The 20,094-nt window shown below is 39.5% G+C and overlaps 1 protein-coding gene across 1 annotated transcript in view; it reads right to left on the minus strand.

Moving 5' to 3' along the window:
- Positions 1-20,094, minus strand: part of CFAP47 (cilia and flagella associated protein 47) — a 610,902-nt gene that overhangs the window by 290,797 nt on the left and 300,011 nt on the right. Inside the window, exon 43 of the mRNA XM_040336504.1 lies at positions 16,197-16,305. Within this exon, the coding sequence (XP_040192438.1) occupies positions 16,197-16,305 (109 nt within the window). The remainder of the gene's footprint in view (positions 1-16,196; positions 16,306-20,094) is intronic.

Genomic DNA, 20,094 nt, shown 5'->3' on the forward strand with positions numbered 1-20,094 from the left:
CGGGTTGTAAAAAATTACGTTTTTTTTATGTCATTAAAAACGATCGTGTGTGGTCTCCAGAGCATTTTTCACGATGTAAAAAATGTCCATTAAAACTTTCAAACATGCTCAAATTTTTCACGTTGTTTTTAACGTTGTCGTTTTTAACGTCGTAAAAAATGGTCGTGTGTGGGCTTTAACAACGTGAAAAAAAAGCGCATGCTCAGAAGCAAGTTATGAGACGGGAGCGCTTGTTCTGATAAAACTACCGTTTGTAATGGAGTAAGCACATTCATCACGCTGTAACAGACTAAAAAACATGAATCGTCTTTTACTAACACAAAATCAGCAAAAGCAGCCCCAAGGGTGGCACCATCCGGATGGAACTTCCCCTTTATCGTGCCGTCATACGTATTGTACATCACCGTGCTTTGCTAGAGCATTTTTTTTTCATGATCGTGTGTAGGCAAGGCCGTTTTAATGATCGGATTGAAAAAACTATGTTTTTTCTAGACCATTAAAAACTTCATTTTTTACAACCCGAAAAACGGTCATGTGTACGCCGCATAAGTGTTCTAAAACAATGGTATATTTTCTCTTAACACATAAGATAAACGTATTTAACCTGTTTGAACATTTTCTTTTACTCTCTATATATTTTTTAAATATGGTCTTTAAAAAACCTTTATCACTTCAGAGAAAATGGATTATACCTTTAATTAAAGAACACTTTGAATTGAGTTGTTAATTAGAACAATCAGTCAGTTGTTTCATGAAACAAAAATAGATTAACCTTGGTTTATTTTAGAAAAAAAATTAAAACAGTTTTCAGTTAATCTTTCTGGAGAGAAGGGCTAATATTTGCAGTCATTTAGTATTAAAGTCTCCAAGGTCAAATGGGGGACTTTGCATGATGTGCTCTTCTGAGCAGAAATATTATTATTTTTATTACTATACAGGATTTATATAACATTAACAGTTTGTGCAGCACTTTACAACATGAGAGCTGACAGTACAGTTACAATACAATTCAATACAGGAGGAATCAGAGGGCCCTACATAGTTAGAGTTTACAATCTAAAAGGGAGGATCAGTTGATACATAAGATAATAGCTGTGGGGGATGAGCTGATGGAGAAAATTAAAGTACAGTTGTTAGGTGGGGGGCAGAATAGGCTTCTCTTTGAAGAAGGGTTTTCAGGGATCACCTAAAAGCAAATAGAGAAGGAGACAGTCGGACAGATTGGGGTAGGGACTTCCATAGGATGGGGGAGGCTCAGGAAAAGTCCTGGAGGCAAGCATGGAGGAGGTGACAAGGGAGCTAGAGAGCAGGAGTTCTTGGGAGGAACAAAGAGAACGATTAGGTTGGTATTTTGAAACTAGGTCAGTGATGTAGCTGGAGGCCGAGTTGTGGATGGTTTGTAAGTTGTTGTTAGTATTCTGAATTTAATTTGTTGGTTGAGGGATTGGAGGGATTATCAGTGGAGGGATTGACGGGTCTTCCACCTACTGCACTACAACAGCCCAGCAAAGCAATGAATGTCATACAAGAATGGGGATGCATGTAGTGTTTTGGAAAGTTTTGCTCCCATTCAAGCTTGGGTGACAGCGGGAGAAGAATTAATGTATTCATTTCTACGCTGAGCTACTGCTGTTGAGAAAATACCATTATGGGGGTTATTTACTAAAGGCAAATCCAATTTGCCCTACACGTGCTAACTACAAGTGCAAAGTGCACTTGAAATTGCACCGAAAGTGCACTTGGAAGTTCAGTCACTGTAGATCCGAGGGGAACATGCAAGGAAAATAAAAAAACAGCATTTTAGCTTGCTCATGATCGGATGATAAAATCAGCAGAGCTTCCATTCATTTCAGATCTACCCCTCAGATATACAGTGACTGAACTTCCAAGTGGACTTTCAGTGCAAACTTTTAGTTTGCACTTGTAGTGCAAAGTGGATTTGCCTTTTGTAAATAACCCCATATGTCTAACATTTGCAACGTGACATTAGCTTAATGATCAGCTGCATATCTGACACTGTGAAATTCATTTACTAAAGACAAATAGGCTATTCCCTTTGCAAGGGAAATTTTCACTTTGCAAGGGGATTTTTCCTGAGCTTAGTGAAAGAGATGAAACTCTGCTGACTTACATCACCCAGTCATTTGCAAGACAAAATTCTGTTGGGTAGATTCACATACAATGGCCTTAAATTAGGACAGCCTAGCCTAGTCTTTTTAGGCTACACCGCCGTAAATTATTTAGGCTATTTGTGATTCTCAAACCACTTACCTTCAAATTATCGGCGGCATAGCCTAAAACGAGCGGGCGTAAGCGCGCCTAATTCAAATGACTGGGAGGGGGCGTGTAGTATGGAAATGAGGCTTGACCTCACGTTTTTTTAATTTTTTTTACACTGCGCATGCGCCGGGCGACTACATTTCCCAGTGCGCATTGCGGCTAAGTAGGCCGTACGGGCCTATTGATTTTGACGCGTACGTAAACGACGTAAATCCCGATTCGCGGACAACTTGCGAAAACGACCTAAAAAATTCGAACCTCGCGGCGGGAACGGCGGCCATACTTAACAATAGTTAGTCCACTAGAGCATAGCTCTAAATTTAGGCAGCCTATCCCTTACGGAAACGACGTAACTCGACGGTGTAGGCCCGGCGTACGCTCGTAAATCGTCGGGAATCGGCGTATCCCCTCATTTACATAATCTACGCTGGCCGCAATGGAAGCACCATCTAGCGGCCACCTGAAACATTGCAAGCTAAGATAAAACGGTGCAAGCCGGCCTATCTTAGCTTTGTTTAAGTGTATCTCTGTTTGAGAATACACTTAAACAAACGCCGGCGTAGATTCAGAGTTAGGTCGGCTTATCTGCAGATAAGCCGGCCTAACTCTTTGTGAATCGACCTATGTGTTTTTTCATTGCACGTGATTAGGTATCCTTTGTACAATGCCATTTTACCACTGTCACTAAGCTAAGGAAAAGTTCCCTTGCAAAGGGAATAGCCTATTTGTGTTTATTAAATCAACCACTATAGCTACTATCTTCTATTTGAGTATATCAAGCAAGTTTTAAACAGCTTTATAATTATCGGAAGAATCACCATCAGCTTTGGATGCTACAAATTTAACGACATACATATATAAATACAATTTACAATTACAGTTTATACATACTTTCCTTAAATTAGAAAAACATTTGCTTGTTTTGAAGATTTAATACTTTATGCATTAAGAACTGTAAGGGCTTATTTTGTATTCCTTTAATCCACATTACCATGACTTTAAAGGGAAGCTTTCAGGATAAATATATAGGACCTGCCTAGCTGAATTATTATTATTATTATTATTATACAGGATTTATATAGCGCCAACAGTTTATGCAGCGCTTTACAATATAAACGGGAGACAATACAGTTATAATAGAGAAAAATACAAGAGGATTAGGAGGGCCCTGCTCAGAAGAGCTTAAAATCTAATAGGGTGGGGCATGTGGTACAAAAGGTTGTACCTGTGGGGAATGAGCTGATGGAAGTGGTAAAAGATTAGTTGGAGACGTGATAGGATTCCCTGAAGAGATGAGTTTTCAGGGATCGTCTGAAGGTAGCAAGAGTAGGGTATAGCTGGACAGGTTGAGGTAGTGAGTTCCAGAGAATGAGCGAGCCTCTGGAGAAATTCTGGAGACAAGCATGGGAGGAGGAGACAAGAGAGCTTGAGAGTAGGAGGTCTTGAGAGGAGCTGAGAGGATGGGTGATATGTGGAGACAAGATTGGTGATGTAGCTCGGGGCAGAGTTGTGAATAGCTTTGTATGTTGTGATTAGTAGACATGTGCACACTGAAATATTTCATTTCAGAATTGCGTTTTCGTCCGAAAAATGTATTTATTTAGTTACTCCCGAAATTCATTTTTTTTTTTTTCGTTAGAAATTGCATTTGTCCGAAAATCCAAATGAATTAAGGTCGAATCTTTAATTGAAGGCTTATGGTGTCTGTCGAATATTCAAAGAATATTCGACGGAGCAGCGAAACATTCAACTGAGCAACTAAACTGTATGACGGCGCCATTCGTACATTTCCGGTCGAATGTTCCGCCTACAAGCTAGCTATAGTAGAATTCTAATGTTGTATGACTAGTAATAATTATATTTATTAATTATAATTACTAGTCAACCAACATTAGAATTTTTCTATAGCCTATGGGCGGAGCATTTGACCGGAAATGTGCGATTGCAGGGTCGTACAGTTTAGCTGCTTCGTTGAAACTTCTTAAAACTTTCAACAGACACCATAAGCCTTCAATGACAGATTCAACGTTTGTACGTTTTTCGATGCATTGTCGAATTTTCGTCGTTCATGTTGAATTGTCAAGTTAGTTCTTGCTATTTTACTGCTCCTCCTCTTTGGTTACAATCAGCCAATAACATTCATCATCATCATTATTTTTATTTTACTTCCCCCACCCAATTCCAGCAGCGATATTTTCTCTCTATAATGTCAAATCTTTTCTCTCTATGTAGAATATTTTCTCTCTATAATGGCAAATCTTTTCTCTCTATGTCGAATCTTTTCTTTCTATGTAGAATAATCTTGGACTAATAGAGTGAGTTAAGGTTAGGCACATTCGACCACAGGTTAGATAGACACAGATTGTTATTGTCAGCATCATGTCGAATCTCCTATCCATATCGAATTGTTGTCGCAACAAAAATGAAAATAAAGCATTTGTTTATGTCGTATCTTTCGGTTTTTTTATTCTGCGCTTTCGTTTGTTAAAACAATAACACAAATACCTGAAATTCGGACAAAAATGCATTCAGACGAAAACAAATGCACATGTCTAGTTTTTAGTATTTTGAATTTATTTTGCTGGGTGATTGGGAGCCAGTGTAGGGATTGGAGGAGAGTGTTGGCAGACACTGAGCGGTTGGTAAGGTGGATAAGTCTGGCAGCAGCATTCATGATAGACTGAAGAGGGGATAGCCTATGGAGAGGCAGGCCAATAAGAAGGGAGTTGCAATAGTCATGGCTAGACATGACAAGGGAGTACATGAGGAGCTTGGTGGTTTCATTTGTTAAAAAGGGGCAAATTTTAGAGCTGTTTCTGAGGTGAATTCTAAAAACTTTTGGCAAAGATTGGACTTGAGGCTGAAATGACAAGTCAGAGTCTAGGATTGCACCTAGTACCCTGGCATGAGGGGAGGGACTGATGGTTGCATTGCTGATTTTGATGGAAAAGTCATGGAGGGGGGCATGGTGTGGGGGAATATTAATAGCTCAGTTTTTGAGAGATTTTGTTTAAGAAAGTGGTGCGACATCCATGCTGATATGTCAGTTAGTAAGTTAGTAATGCGAGAGGAGACTGAAGGAGTGAGGTGAGGAGTAAACAGATAGATTTGGGTATCATCGGCATATACGTGGTATTAGAATCTGTGGGAGGTTATCAAGTGACCAAGGGAGGAGGTGTAGATAAAGCAGAGAAGGGGTCCAAGAACAGAGCCTTGGGGGACCCTCACAGAAAGCAATGGAGAGGAGGAGACAGGGTTGTAGGTAACACTGAAGGAGCGCTGTGATAGATAGGCAGAGAGCCAGGATAGAGCAGAATTTTGGAGGCCAAGGGAATGTAGTTTATTAAGAAGGTGTGGGTGGTCAACAGTATCGAAGGTTGCAGAGAGGTCAAGTAGTAGGAGTATGGAGTGCTGGCTGTTGGTTTTAGCAGTTAGTAAAGCATTAGTGAATTTTAGTAAGGTAGTTTCCGTGGAGCTGTAAGGGGTCAAGAAGGTTTTTTTCACTGAGGTAGCAGCTAAGATGGTTGCAGACTAAGCATTCTAGAAGTTTAGAGGTCAATGGAAGCAATGAGATGGGTCTTAAATTGTTCAGGTTAGTGGGTTCCGGTGAGGGCTTTTTAAGTATGGGAGTGATCTGCGCATATTCTAAGGGAGGGGAGGTGAAGGTGCCACTAGAGAGGGAGAGATTGAAGATGTGAGTGAAGGAGCATAGAATAGAAGAAGAGAGTGACCGTAGTAGTTGGGAGGGAACAGGATCCAAGGGACAATTGGTTAGGTGGGCATCTGAGAAAAGTTTTGTAACCTCTTCAGTAGTAGCCAATTCAAAAGTGTAGAGTGTTGAATGTGCTGTTAGGCAAGGTATGTTGGGTGGGGAAGGTGTACGTACAATGGAGGTGTCCTTACGAATTGCATCAACCTTGTCTTTGATGTGATTAGCAATCTATTGGGCAGTGAGTGAGTTAGTGGGTAGAGGGGGTGGGGGACGAAGCAGAGAGTTAATGGTTGAGAAGAGCAGATGGGACTGGATGACAAGGTATTAATAAGAGACACAAAGTAGGCTTGTTTGGCAGCATGGATGCAGGAATTGTATTTTAGAACAGTGAATTTATATCGGGTAAAGCGTTGCAGGCATTTGGTTTTATGCCACAGTCGTTCAAGAGCATGGCAATGACTCTTGAGATTTCTAGTGTTGTCAGTTTGCCAGGGTTGCAAAGGTTGGGGCCTGATTCTGCGTGTAGTTAGGAGCAAGTTCATCTAGTAATGATGAGAATGAACTTTTGTAGACAGAGGTGGCCAGGTCAGGACAAGACAGGGGCCAAATTATGTCATATAGGTGGTCAGTAGCAGAATAGAGAAGAGATTAAAGTGGTGAAGGTTCCTACAAGTAATTGTTTGCTGCTTGGAGAGACGGGTGGTTGGAGGCAAGGATACAGTGAAACTGATGAGGTTGTGATCAGAGAGAGGAAAAACGGAAAGCGGTTGCTAGGATTTCAGCGATGGGAGAATACAAGGTCAAGGGTATTACCATTGGAGTGAGTGGAAGTATGTGTCCATTGGGTTAGGTCAAAAGATGAGGTTAAGTTGAGAATACAGTGCATCTCGAAAGGAGAGAGGGATAGGAAGGACTAGGAAGGTGCTTTGTGGGGATAGAAGAAATCCAACTTTGCCTCATTTCTGTCCGTTTGAGGGGGGAGTGAGTCTGGGGGAGTGAGTCTGGGGGGGTTTGGGGGAGTGAGTCCAATGGAGGCCACCATGGGAGAGGGCAGCAGGAGAAGCTGAGTCAAAATTTTGAAGCCAGGTTACGGTTATGGTGAGTATGTTAAAGCCATGAGAGATGAAGAGGTCATGTACAGATGTTAGCTTGTTACAGATGGAGCAGGCGTTCCAAAGGGCGCATGAGATTGGTGGGCTGTTTGAGGAAGCAGGGGGATATAAATGAAACCGATTGGATTGCGGTGGTTGACAGAGGAGGAGAGGTATTGGATATGTGGCTTGCAGTTGGAAAATGGCGGACCAGGATTAGGAGAAATGTCACCTGAGACAAGAAAAAAGGAGGAGGGTGAGGAAGGCAAGATGGGAGTGGGATGTGCATGAGCGCACATGTCTAATGTACCACAGCAGAGACTGTCTTCTCTGCTGCGGGTCCTTGGCTGTGCATGGGTGAAGCTGAATATTTTGGTGACTTGTAAGCCCCCCTTTTTTCTCTCTTCTTCTGTTACAATTGTGTGTTTATTTTCCAATTTTTAGACAGACTGCTAGTAACATCAAACTCTTGATGAAGTGAACTGCATTTCATGAAACGCATAGAGATTATGATGTTCTTCATTTTTGAATGTTAATCTCCTAATCACAATTATATATTTGTATGGAAAAATATGTACTTTTGTAGAAGAAGGAATATCTTCAAATGTACAGTACATGTTTTTATAAGTGCATTTTCTGTTTTCTAAACTGGTTTTAACCATTGTTTGTAATAAAGTATCTATTTTATTCATATTTGTGATAGTATTGTGCATTGCCTCCTCAAAAATCCCTGGGGCTATAGTATTTTTGCTCTTCCTTTCAAGTTACAGGTCTGTCATTCTTATCCTTTCTTTATGACTTTCCCTGACACCTAATATGTACATGCTTGTTCTAAGTCAATAGTTTGTCAAGTAGTAAAGGAAAAATAGCAAAGAAGATTTTGTAGCTTGCACTCTTACATGCATTCCAGCAATGGCAACTAGAACATATACAACCAGGCAGGTTCCTTTTCATGCTTGTTGAAATCTTTTTTATAAATAAATATGTATGTTCTTTTTGTTCAATTCAAATCATTTTTTGTTAATAAATTAACATAATATGTATTCATTATCGATGCTTACACACATAATATTTGAATGTGATCAGCTTGTCATAAATATTTTTTTCAGCCAATGCTAATGTTAAAAAGGCCCTACTTCTTTGCATAGTTTGTAATTATTCACATGTGAAGTATACATTTATGATTGAGGAGCAGTCATACTAGATTTTCTTATTAAATATGCAGGGCCATCTTTCTTTTTGGTATAGTAGAATTAATATGGTTAAAGCTGAAAATATACTTGCAAATTAGACCACCAAGTCTTTGTTTTCTCTTTAGGAGTTGGCCCAGTCTGTAACAGATTTGACCAAATATGGCACCTGATAGATATATGAAGGTACCTATCAGACATTAAACCGGTGAAACCTCATTTCAAGGCAGCATACTTTATTTGTTTTAATCTGGCCTCTAAATAACTGCATCTTTTATCTCACCAAAATTATAAGTGAACTGAAGACAATTAGGCAGGAAATGTAAGCAATGGCACATACACACATCTATTATTGTGACAGAGGCCTAAAACTAGTTTTGAAGATAATCTGAATGCATATGTGCACTTCTGATTCTCTTATCTTAGTATGAGTCTATAGGTGTTCTCAAAAATATCACACAGTGTTTGTGTGGCTTATCCTGTATCTGACTATATTAGTCTTCATAAGGTAAGGATGTCGATTGAGCTGTCAAGAATGCAGTCAGCTATTACAAGAAGAATCAAGAATTTTTAAGGTTCCATATGGAAAACATTATTGCCATGTACACACGATCGACATTCCGACAACAAAACTGTAGATTTCTTTCTGACGGAATGTTGGCTCAAACTTGTGTTGCATACACACGGTCACACAAATGTTGTCGGAAATTCCGATCGTCAAGAACGCAGTGACATACAACACGTATGACAAGCCAAAAATGAAGTTCAATAGGCAGTGTGGCTCTTCTGCTTGATTCCGAGCATGCGTGGATTTTTGTGCAATGGAATTGCATACACGCGATTTGAATTTCCGACAAGAACGTTTTTTGTCGGAAAAATTGAGAACCAGCTCTCAAATATTTGTTGTCGGAAATTCTGACAGCAAATGTCCGATGGAGCCTGCACACTGTCGGAATATCCGACCAAGAGCTTACATCGAACATTTGTTGTCGGAAATTCCGATCGTGTGTACGCAGCATAAGAATTACTGCAAGGGCCCTTCACATTAATGCAAAATATGTGCTCAGTAAAAAAGCTTAATCATTTTCCTTCAACTATGTTGTACGTACAAGTCGGATTAATTGATCAATATGTAAGCTTTAGCTGCACTATAAACCAGCATTTCTGGAAGGACAGTGCCATATTAAAAATAAAAAAGTATATACAATTACCCATAAACAGAATGATTTGCTTTCAGACTTCCTTAAAGAAAAGTTCTCTTTAAAATATAGGAGATGTCATTGCTGATTTCTTATGATGCCAAAACTTTAGTAACACTTCAATTAACTAAGCCAGAACAAGTAGGAAGATATGGATTTTCAGAAGCAAGACACCAAAGGCAGTTCCATTTTCTCATGAAAGAATTGTTTTAAATTAGGGTATTTTAATTGGAAGGAGGATGTTAAATATAAATAAATATAAAATATAATATGTTAAATTATAATAAAAAAAAGCTTTCAGTTTTTAGACATGAATTCATTCTTTGAAAGTTCCATAACAATGTTTTGAACAGACTATGAAAATACTGGCCATTGAGACTACACGTGGGTGGAGCGCATAATTTCCTTTACCCCTCAGACCTCAGCACATCAGCCCTCACAAATTTCCTTTGAGACTTAAGGTAATACACTCCCTTACCCCTTTTTTGGTATTGCGGTGCACATATATAGTTTTCATATCCACATATCCACTTTTTCCCTGCCACTTGATACAATCAAATACTCCTTGGGCAATAGTCTTCAAGTGGCCCAAGGACATTGTATCACACAAACTCATGTGAAATGCTTACTTTACAGTACATTCACTACAACTGTCACCCACTCTACACAATATTTAATCACCAATAGGGGACTACATCATCACTGATGCTCCCTATCTCACGTCCTCTGGTCCTAGTGCAACCATGGAATTGCAGCCTTAGCTCCCATGGGAAGTCTATTTCTCCATGGTGCCCTCAGCTGTCAGCAACATCATTAAAGTATTTTATCCATTTTATTCATAAGTAAGAGCGTTTGGAAATGTTTACCCCACCTCCGCTATATTCTTCTTCTGTGTCAAGCATCTGCTCATTTTGTAATTCTTTTTTTCTATTAGAGACTTATGCTTATGTACATTTTTCCTAACACGTGGATATCTCCACGAAACGCGTAGAGCCCTAGCCTTATGTTACATCATATGATCATGTGATTCTGAAATTCAACAATATGAATGCTATAAATTGTATTATTAACTATTACTATTATTAACATAATTATGTATTTCATGAACTGGAACAATTTTATTACCATATACCAATTCATCTATTACCAATAGATTGTTTATGAATCATGTTGTTATTATGCATAATAAACTACCAAGGTGTTACTCTTGTCTATCATTTTATCTTTTTTACTCAATGTGTATCTTTTTGGAATCTGTTATCATGTGATTTCATGCTCCTACTTTCTTAGCTGTGCTTAATACAAAGTCCCAACCAACCCCTTCAATTAATCAATTGATTTTATTTTATATACATAACAGGGATGGAGGCAGATGAACCTACCCACTCATTGCCTCATTTAAGGTCCCAAAAACACCCTTTCCCCACTCTTTTTTCTGTTATGAAAATACTGGGATATGTGATTAAACAGAAATAACATTGTAGAATAAAACTACTCCAAACTGAGATTAGAAACTGCTAAAATATATACATTTAACTATCTACAATATGCCATACTGTACTATATAGGAGCTTTGTCACCCTAGTACAAGACTACAGATTACAGAACATATTTTCCTTTCCTCCGCCAAAACTGTGTGTGTGAGTGTTAGGCCCCGTACACACGACCAGTTTCCTCGGCAGAATTCAGCTTCCGACCGAGTTTCTGGCTGAATTCTGCCGAGAAACCCGGCCGTGTGTACACTTTCGGCCGAGGAAGCCGACGAGGAGCTCGGCGAGGAAATAGAGAACATGTTCTCTATTTCCTCGTTGTTCTATGGGAGCTCTCTCCCCGCCGAGCTCCTCGGCGGCTTCAGTGCTGAACTGGCCGAGGAACTCGATGTGTTTGGCACGTCGAGTTCCTCGGCCGTGTGTACGGGGCTTGAGAGTGAGGGTGTGCGTGTTTGGGGGTGGGGCTTGGGTTCTATAACTTGGTTGAGTTAAAATAATTAACAGATCCCCCCACAAAAGTGATCTGGATGCAGGGGGCAGGGAGCTTCCCCACCAGAACACACAGATCAGAATTACAGCCATTGGCTGTATGTGCTGAATGCTCGTTTTCCAGCATGACTGGTTGACAGAATTTTATCATTTGACCGGCTTCTGTTGAACATAGAGGAGTACAAAGGTATCAAAAGTTTAGAGTTTTTAAGAGATAGTTGGTAAAAAGGTTAACTGCTAACAATTAGCAGAGACAGCAAGTACAGGAAGATATCAACTCCCAAGGTTCCTTCAGGATTTTTTTGCATTTATTAAATATTTATAACAAAATGCAGGCTGATAAAAACAAATACATATTTCCCCATCCACATATGGATGGAGGAATCCTCTCGCTGTACTATTGTACTCTGACAGCGGGGAATTCTCTGCTGTCAGAATACACTGATCAGTGCTGCAGCTGATTGGCTATGGGTTTTTATGGGTTGATCAAATTAAACATTTCAAAATTTCCTGTTTACAGGAAGCAGATCATTAGATTAATCTCTCTTGGGCAGGAATGGCCTTAGAGGGATCAACACTCTTATGGTCCTTACTGAACTTCCCAATTTTACGTCAGTAAACGTCAGTTTTGCCAGCGTAACGTTGAGGTGTGGGGCAGCTTTGGTCTAAATGTGAGCTGCCAAAGGGAATGTTCTATTATATACCAACGATATTGTATGTGATAAGGCACGACAATTTTTTTATTAACCCCTTATGTGCGGTTACTCCATCTACCCTCGAGGGTTGGGTCTCGCTGAGCCTGAATCTCGGGAGTAAATTCTCAAAGGTTTTATTGTGTTTTTTTAACATGATTTGTACTGGGGACGTATGGTTTATGAACCATTGTTAGGAAATAGTGTTGTTCCAATCCCTCTGATATCGCATGGTCATATCGCATTTACGATGTGGCATTACGTGTGTGGGGTTGGAGCGGTCGTCTCTGTAGAGAGTGTGCCTGCACATGTAGCCCATGTAAGGGGCTTTGTGTCAATTTCAGCACAGCGACACTTGAGGTTATGGGTGGGATGAGACACACTCAGATGGTGTCCCCAAATGAGGCTTGGAAGCCTCAGGAACGCGCATGCGCACCTCTCCAGAGCGAGGCTTGGTTTTGTTTTTTTTCTATTTAAAGGGATAACGCATCACTGATGTCATCACCCTCACTGCTCGATCTCCACATAGGACGGGTTTGCCCGTTTGCGTCCGGCTGGCGCAACAGGCTTAAGGCTGGTCTTTTCTACAATAAATGTGGGTTTTTTACTGTTTGTTACTTCCATATAAACACCATTGATTTTACACTATCGAGGCATTCGTTTTCCCTTGCATGTCATACAATTTCTACTGGTTCTTATGCTGTGGAATGTGCGGAGCAACAACACTGTGGATACAGGGACTGTCATTTGCCTGATGGGATTTTTTACATGCTGTCTTGGGTCCTCTGTCATAAGGGACCAATTAGCTCTGGTAAGCAGTTCTACTTACTAAATGGTGGTGGACTTCACTTCGGCCTTCAGATTCTGAGAAGAGAGTCTGGTTTATACTTTGGATTATCACATGGGTGTACACTCACACTGAAGTAATCTATGGACTTATTCCTTTATATTTTTGCATTTTTGAATCACTTCACTGTTGGCTGAACTTACAGTTTGTTGCACGGATAATTTTTATTGTTTTTGCACTGTATGAAATCATTCATATACCTATATGCTATGATTTACCAAACGGTAGCTATTTACAACTAATCCTTTTTAGAGTTTGTTTTGAGGTTTAACGCAACTATATATATATTTTTTCCACTTTTGTTCACTTTTTTTGTTTTCAGGTTAGCTGCTGCTTATAACTAAGAGCTTTAGGCATTCTTTGTACCAACATTAGCATTGTATCCTAGCGCAGTTTTTTTTTTCCACATTTTCCATGACAATAGACTGGCTAGTGGCTTATCACAGAACGTTTTGGGCCAATGTAATTATTTAGCCCAGAGGATCTAACTTTACCTTTGAAGATCCTGTGTAACCTACTATGCATATGCAATTTCCCCTCCAAAAATGCTGTGCTAAGGCTTTACATTAAAGGGTTTTGAGGTTATGATAACTAAAGGGTAATGAAAATTGTCCAATCCAGAAAGGATGAGTAAGATTTGAATAGATAGGCAAAATAGGCCAACCAATTGGTATTGCCCCAGTGAGAGCTCTATATTAAGTCAGACCCTTGAGGGGATAGGGAGATATACCCTGAGATCACCAAAGGGGCCTTCATGTGATACACTTGGTAAATATGGGATATTTAATTGGCACTTACATATATATATATATATATATATATATATATATATATATATATATATAATAATTTGTCTTCAGAACTATAGGCAAAATGTTTTTCCTTTTGGATAGCGTAAACCCAGGCCAGTTTATTTTTGGCCATCGGTGTCCTATTGCAGATAATTCCCTTCCCTTCCTCTCCCATAGCCAAAAAAGAAAGTGAGAGGAAATCCCTGCAAAATACATTTCTGGGGACAAACAAAAATGTGAGTTTGTCTTTTACTTTTCCCTTCAATGAAAATGGTAAATAAGACATATAAACAAGAACAGAGACAGCAGTACAAACTGGCAGTTGTTTCAATCCCTCTCTACTCTGTCCAAAACTTAAAAAAAAATGTTTTGCCTTTAGTGGTACTTTAAGTTATTTCCATCTTACTGTTTGTATGTTATTACTATATTAAAGTATGCTTAAGAATTTATTTGCTTAAATAAACAAACTAAATAGATTAGTGGTTTGTTAGAGTTAGAGTTTTTATTATTTATCAAGAAATTTCTGGTGTTGCATTGATACTTTTTTCCATGTAAATTGATTTTGGGTAATAATATGGTCCAACATGAAAATAACTTAGTAAGAAGTTAATCCTCTTTAAAACAAACAGATCCACTCTTCATTATGTAATGACACTCACACCAGTTATTTAAACAAAGGACACATGTTATGCCCTTTATTGTTAAAAAAAAGTAAGAATTATTTTAAAAGCTTAAAGCGAAGGTTCCGCAGATTTTTTTTTAAAAAGCCAGCAGCTACAAATACTGCAGCTGCTGACTTTTAACAAATGGACACTTACCTGTCCAGCGCGCCCGCAATGTCAGCAGCCGAGGCTGAGCAATCGCTCGGTCCTCGGCTGCTTCCCTTTTAACAAATGGACACTTACCTGTCCAGCGCGCCGCGCCCGCAATGTCAGCAGCCGAGGCTGAGCAATCGCTCGGTCCTCGGCTGCTTCCCTTTTAACAAATGGACACTTACCTGTCCAGCGCGCCCGCAATGTCAGCAGCCGAGGCTGAGCAATCGCTCGGTCCTCGGCTGCTTCCGCCCCATCCTCGGTGAGGGAATCAGGAAGTGAAGCTTTGTGGCTTCACTGCCCGATTCCCTACTGCGCAAGCGCATGCACGAGGATCGCGGCGCACCGTCACTGGTCCCCGCTCTCTCATGGGAACAGTGTTTCCCAGAAGACAGCGGGAGGGTGATGTGCAAGGCTGGATTCCCTGCGGGAGAAAGAAACCTGGAAGTGGTGCAAATACCTGTCTCAGACAGGTATCTGCACCCCCCTGAAAGTTGCCAAATGTGACACCGGGGGGGGGAGGGATCCAAAAAGTGGAGGTTCACTTTTTGTGTGAAACTCCGCTTTAAAGTTATTGTTCAATTATTTTTTAAACAGTATATTTATATTGAATATTTTATACACTCATGATGATGGTGATTTTCATCTGGCACATAGACAATGCAATAATTTTCATTTAGCAGCTCAATTATTCTATGCCCTCATATTCCATAATCTTACAGAAAAAAAAATCTAATTTCTTTGCAGTTTTTGCTTAATACAATTATGCATAACTATTAAAAATAGAGAATGTGTGTTGACACAGCTGCCTTTAAATTGGCTTATTTGAATATACTAGTATAGTTGATAAGCAGAATAATAGCACTTTTATCACAGTTCAACTATTTAAAAGCTTTTCTCATTAAAAAAAGCTGAGCTTCAAAATAATTATTTCAGTGGGATCTTAAAAAATATATATATCTTAAAAAATATATATATACTGTATATATAACCTTGGTGGAATTTCAACAACTGGCCGATTGGCTTTTTTTTAAACATATATATATTTTTTTACATAGACAGCATAATAGAATTAGCATAGACTGAATAGCTTAATTAACGTCAGAAGGGTTATATACAAATGTGAAATTAATTGAATTTACCAATTTGATACATTTGATTTTGTGTTGTATGTATTTCTAAAAATGTTAAAGTCTTTATATTTTTATCACAAGCAAAAAGCAAACAAGGAAGTTTTGCTACTCCAACAAGAGGCTGGATAGGGTAAATAGTCATCTTTATCTTTAAGAACCTTTACCTCAATGTTGTGTGTATCTGTAAAGCCAAGCGTTTTACGCTTTGTTTCAAAGTTCACTTAGCTTGGTGATAAAAACTTATAATGGGCAATTTTTATATAGAAACAAAAATTATTTTTTATAATGTTTTATGTGATTTCCAAAAATATATAAAAAAAAGTTGGTTGGCAAAGAAGGCAGATAACCATGATGTTTTAGGGAAAAATAAACAAAAACAGTGAAATAGATAATGAAACAGCTAAAGTAAAATATTTTAATTAAATAAACAGACATTGAAATAAATTAATATAAGCAGAAAAACATACAACCTGAAAGTGAAGTACTGGGTTGAAAAACATTTGGACTGTCAACAGGAAGAAGTGACGAAGGCAATGGTGGTGTTCCAGTTCCCTCAATCACATATACAAAGTCACCAATCTGAAAAAAAATTGAGCAATAAGAAACTGGAATAACAGCAACTGCTAAACATAAATAAATATATATATATAGCAAGGACTCACTCATCCATGTATTTATAGACCTTGTTTGTGCACTACTGCATAGTCAGATTGGGACAGGAAGGGACTATTCCCAAGCTGTTCCCCCAGAGTTGGGAGCATGAAATTGACCAAAAAGTCTTGGTATACTGACACCTTAAGTGTTCCCTTCACTGGAACTAAGGGTCATTTTAGTGTAAATATGAGGTCTGTGGTCTTTTTGACCCCAGATCTCATATTTAAGAGGTCATGTCATGAATTTTTTTTTTATTACAAGTAATGTTTACATTCCTCGTAATAGGAATAAAAGTGAAACAATATTTTATTTTAAAAGAACAGTGTAAAAATAAAAAATAAAAGGAAAAATAAGTAAGAAAAAAAAATGAAGCAAGCGCATATGTGAGCAGCGCCTGCATATGAAAGGCGGTGTTGAAACCACACATGTGAGATATCACCGTGATCGGTAGAGTGAGAGCAATAATTTTAGCCATAGACCTCCTCTGTAACTCAAAGCATGCAACCTGTAGAATTTTCTAAACATCGCCTACGGAGATTTTTAAGGGTAAAACTTTGTTGGGGGGGGGGGGCCTCCTAAAAATGATGCTGGGGGAGGACAAATTCAAGTCAGATGTATCTTTCTATCTGTGCCATAATTGAAATGAGTAAGCCACCACCATATTTAAAGGGAAAGATCTCACTGGGTTGAATCAACCTGGACCACAAAATACCTTGAAGATGGAATAGTATAATTGATTTTTATAATTGATTGAGAAGATTGTTGCCATCTTCTTTGATCCTGACATGTGGCTGGGGTAGCCCATATAGGTGAAGTACAGAGAGTAGTCTTTCTTCTGCAACCAAATCCAAAAGTCCCAATTTCACCAGGAGATCCTTTACCTCTGAGACATAAAAGACTGTGTAAAGAGTGCCATTGTGCAGTACTGTTAATTTGAATGGAAATCCCCACCGTTATCTAATGTGAGCAGAAGATATTTCCTTCATTTTGCATCTCCTTTCCAGAGTAATTTGAGAGAGATGTCATTCGATTTAATGTTGTGCGTGTTTCTGGATGCTCTTAATATGCTTTCTTCTGTGATGAAGTCTGTCTTGCACAGAATAATGTCCCATGGAGGTTTGTCTGGAGGTGGTTTAGGACACACGGCCCTATGGATTCTGTCACATGCAAATGAAGATGGAGGTGACTCAGGAAGGAGATACTGCAGGCATATGGTCAGAAACTGATTATGGGATGCCACAAATCCTTAGGTTGTTTCTGCGGTTTCGATTATGTAAATATGTGTGTTATTAGTTTAAGCAGACTGTGATTGTCTATTGTTGTGACTTAGATGAAGATCAGATCACGATTTATGACCAATTTGTGCAGAAATCCATATCATTCCAAAAGGGTTCACATACTTTTTCTTGCAACTGTATATAAAGTTTAGCAACCTGCTATTAAAAATTCTAATCTGCAATGACTGGGCTTAAGGGTGTAGTTTACCATAAAATTAAAAGGCTAAACTTTCAGCTAATGAAAAAGGTATAGAAAACAATCCATATTGTTATTTATTGATGATCTGTAATCGTGATCACATTTAGTAAACACTGAATACTGTTAGCTTAGATTTAACTCCCAATCTACCTAATTAAATCCTGGAAGCTTTTTTTTACATGGCTTTGATTAAGCTGTTTTTCTGAGATGTTTACCCTTTTAACTTAAATACGTGTGTATTAAGTGACAGAAACCCTCTGAATAATTATTGCTAGCTTTCAATCTTATCATAAAGGTTTATGCTATTTTAGAATGGTTTACATTAAGTCAGTTCCTTTAATGCACAGATCATCGTCATACCATATAAATTTCCTGCTAAATTGCATCTATTTTAGCTATACATCTAGAATTACACTGTGTCTGTATATCTTTGGAAAATAAAACCTTAAAGAATAACAATTCTATGGAAATAATAATAATAAAAAAAAACCTTGAATGGCTCCCTCCATGCTGTCTATACCCACTCAACTTTAGGATACGTTGGCATCCTTGAGCAGGAGCTATGACGTATTCTGTGTGGAACATTCAATAGACTCCAAGCAGGTGGGCCACGTGTTAATTCTGCCTTTTCTCCATGGGCCCTTATAGGGAAGCTTACCAAAAAAGATTTTCACCAGCACACCTATGTATGTCAAGACCACCTTTATTAATTACATATCGATAGTGACATTTTTGCTTACCTGTACATTCCAAATCTTAGTAGTGGTCTTACAAAGCTGTAGAAGCAGCAGATGCTTGATGTCAGAAAGCTCAGGATAATCTAACTGTTCTGGTGGAGTGAGCACTGGGGATTCCTTATTTTTGAGAGCATACCATTATAGCGGACTTAGGCCGAGTACTCACGAGCAAACATGTCCGATGAAACTGGTCCGCGGACCGTTTTCATCGGACATGTCTGCCCGGGGACTGCCCGGGGACTTCTGTTCGATGGCTATACACACCATCGAACAGAAGTCCGCGCATAAACATTACGCGGGGCGTGTCCGCGGTGTCGCCGCGTCGATGACGCGGTGTCGCCGCGACAATGACGCGCCGACGTGGGCGGCCTGCCTTTAAAATGCTTCCACGCATGCGTCAAAGTCATTCGACGCATGCGAGGGATGGCAGGCGGCAGGACATGTACAGTAGGTCTGTACAGACGACCGTACATGTCCGGGCGGACAGGTTTCCAGCGGACTGTTTTAAAGCAAGTCCAGGAAACAGTTGTCCGCTGGAAACCTGTCCGATCCGCCCGAAAATGGTCCGCTCGGGCCAGTTTCAGCAGACATGTTTGGTCGTGAGTACGGGGCCAGAGGCAAAAAAGTGTCTTTGGTGAGACCCAGTTAGCAAAACAAAAAATATCTTTTTTTTTCTTTAAAAGAGGCTGTGGTTGTCAGTAAACCCTGACAGCTATGAAAAAATCCAGACACCTTGGAGCAGGGCACAAAGAAGGAGGGACAATGTCATCATTATGGTGGAAGGATAAGACCACCTTGGGTAGAAAGAAGGGTCTTGGACGAAAGACCACTAATAATGAGGAACGTCTGTTTGCATGATAGAGCCACTAATTCAGAAACATATCTGACAGATGTGATAGCCACCAAGAAGGCCTCTTTGCAGGAGAGAACACCAAAAGGGGAGTTCCCTAATGGGTCGAAATATTGGTTCTGCAGAGCAGAAAAGACCAAATTCAGATCCCAAGGAAGTATGTGGCACTTTAATGGGGGCCTGATTCATAAGACACCTTGAATAAAGGTTCTAACAGGGAAAAAAAATAGGTTTCTGGAAGAGGATTCAGTAAAAATAGGATGGACAAGGTCAAAACCTATCACTGAGGAGTTATTAAGGCCTAATTCTGGAAAAGTCCCAACTGTAGCAAGGCCAGAATGTGAGATACAGAGTATCTTCAAACCAGCCATAAAGTGACTTCGCCAGCTATGAATACGTTAGAAATGACAGTCAGCATAGAGATACCCCTTTCCTTCAAGACCTGGGTTTCAACAGTGACCGAGGAGCAGGGTGGCACACGTGGCCTTGAGACAGTAGGCCTAGACTCTTTGGAGGAGGCATTGGGGCATCTCCCAGATGTTTTTGAGTGTGTCTGTGAACCTCTTCTGGACCAGTTCAGTGCAATGAGAATCACCAATTTTTTTCTCTTCCCCTATTTTGCAGGCCAGAATGGAGTCAGTGTATTACTAT

The sequence above is a fragment of the Rana temporaria genome, chromosome 2 (assembly GCF_905171775.1).
Source record: "Rana temporaria chromosome 2, aRanTem1.1, whole genome shotgun sequence".
Taxonomy (NCBI): domain Eukaryota; kingdom Metazoa; phylum Chordata; class Amphibia; order Anura; family Ranidae; genus Rana; species Rana temporaria.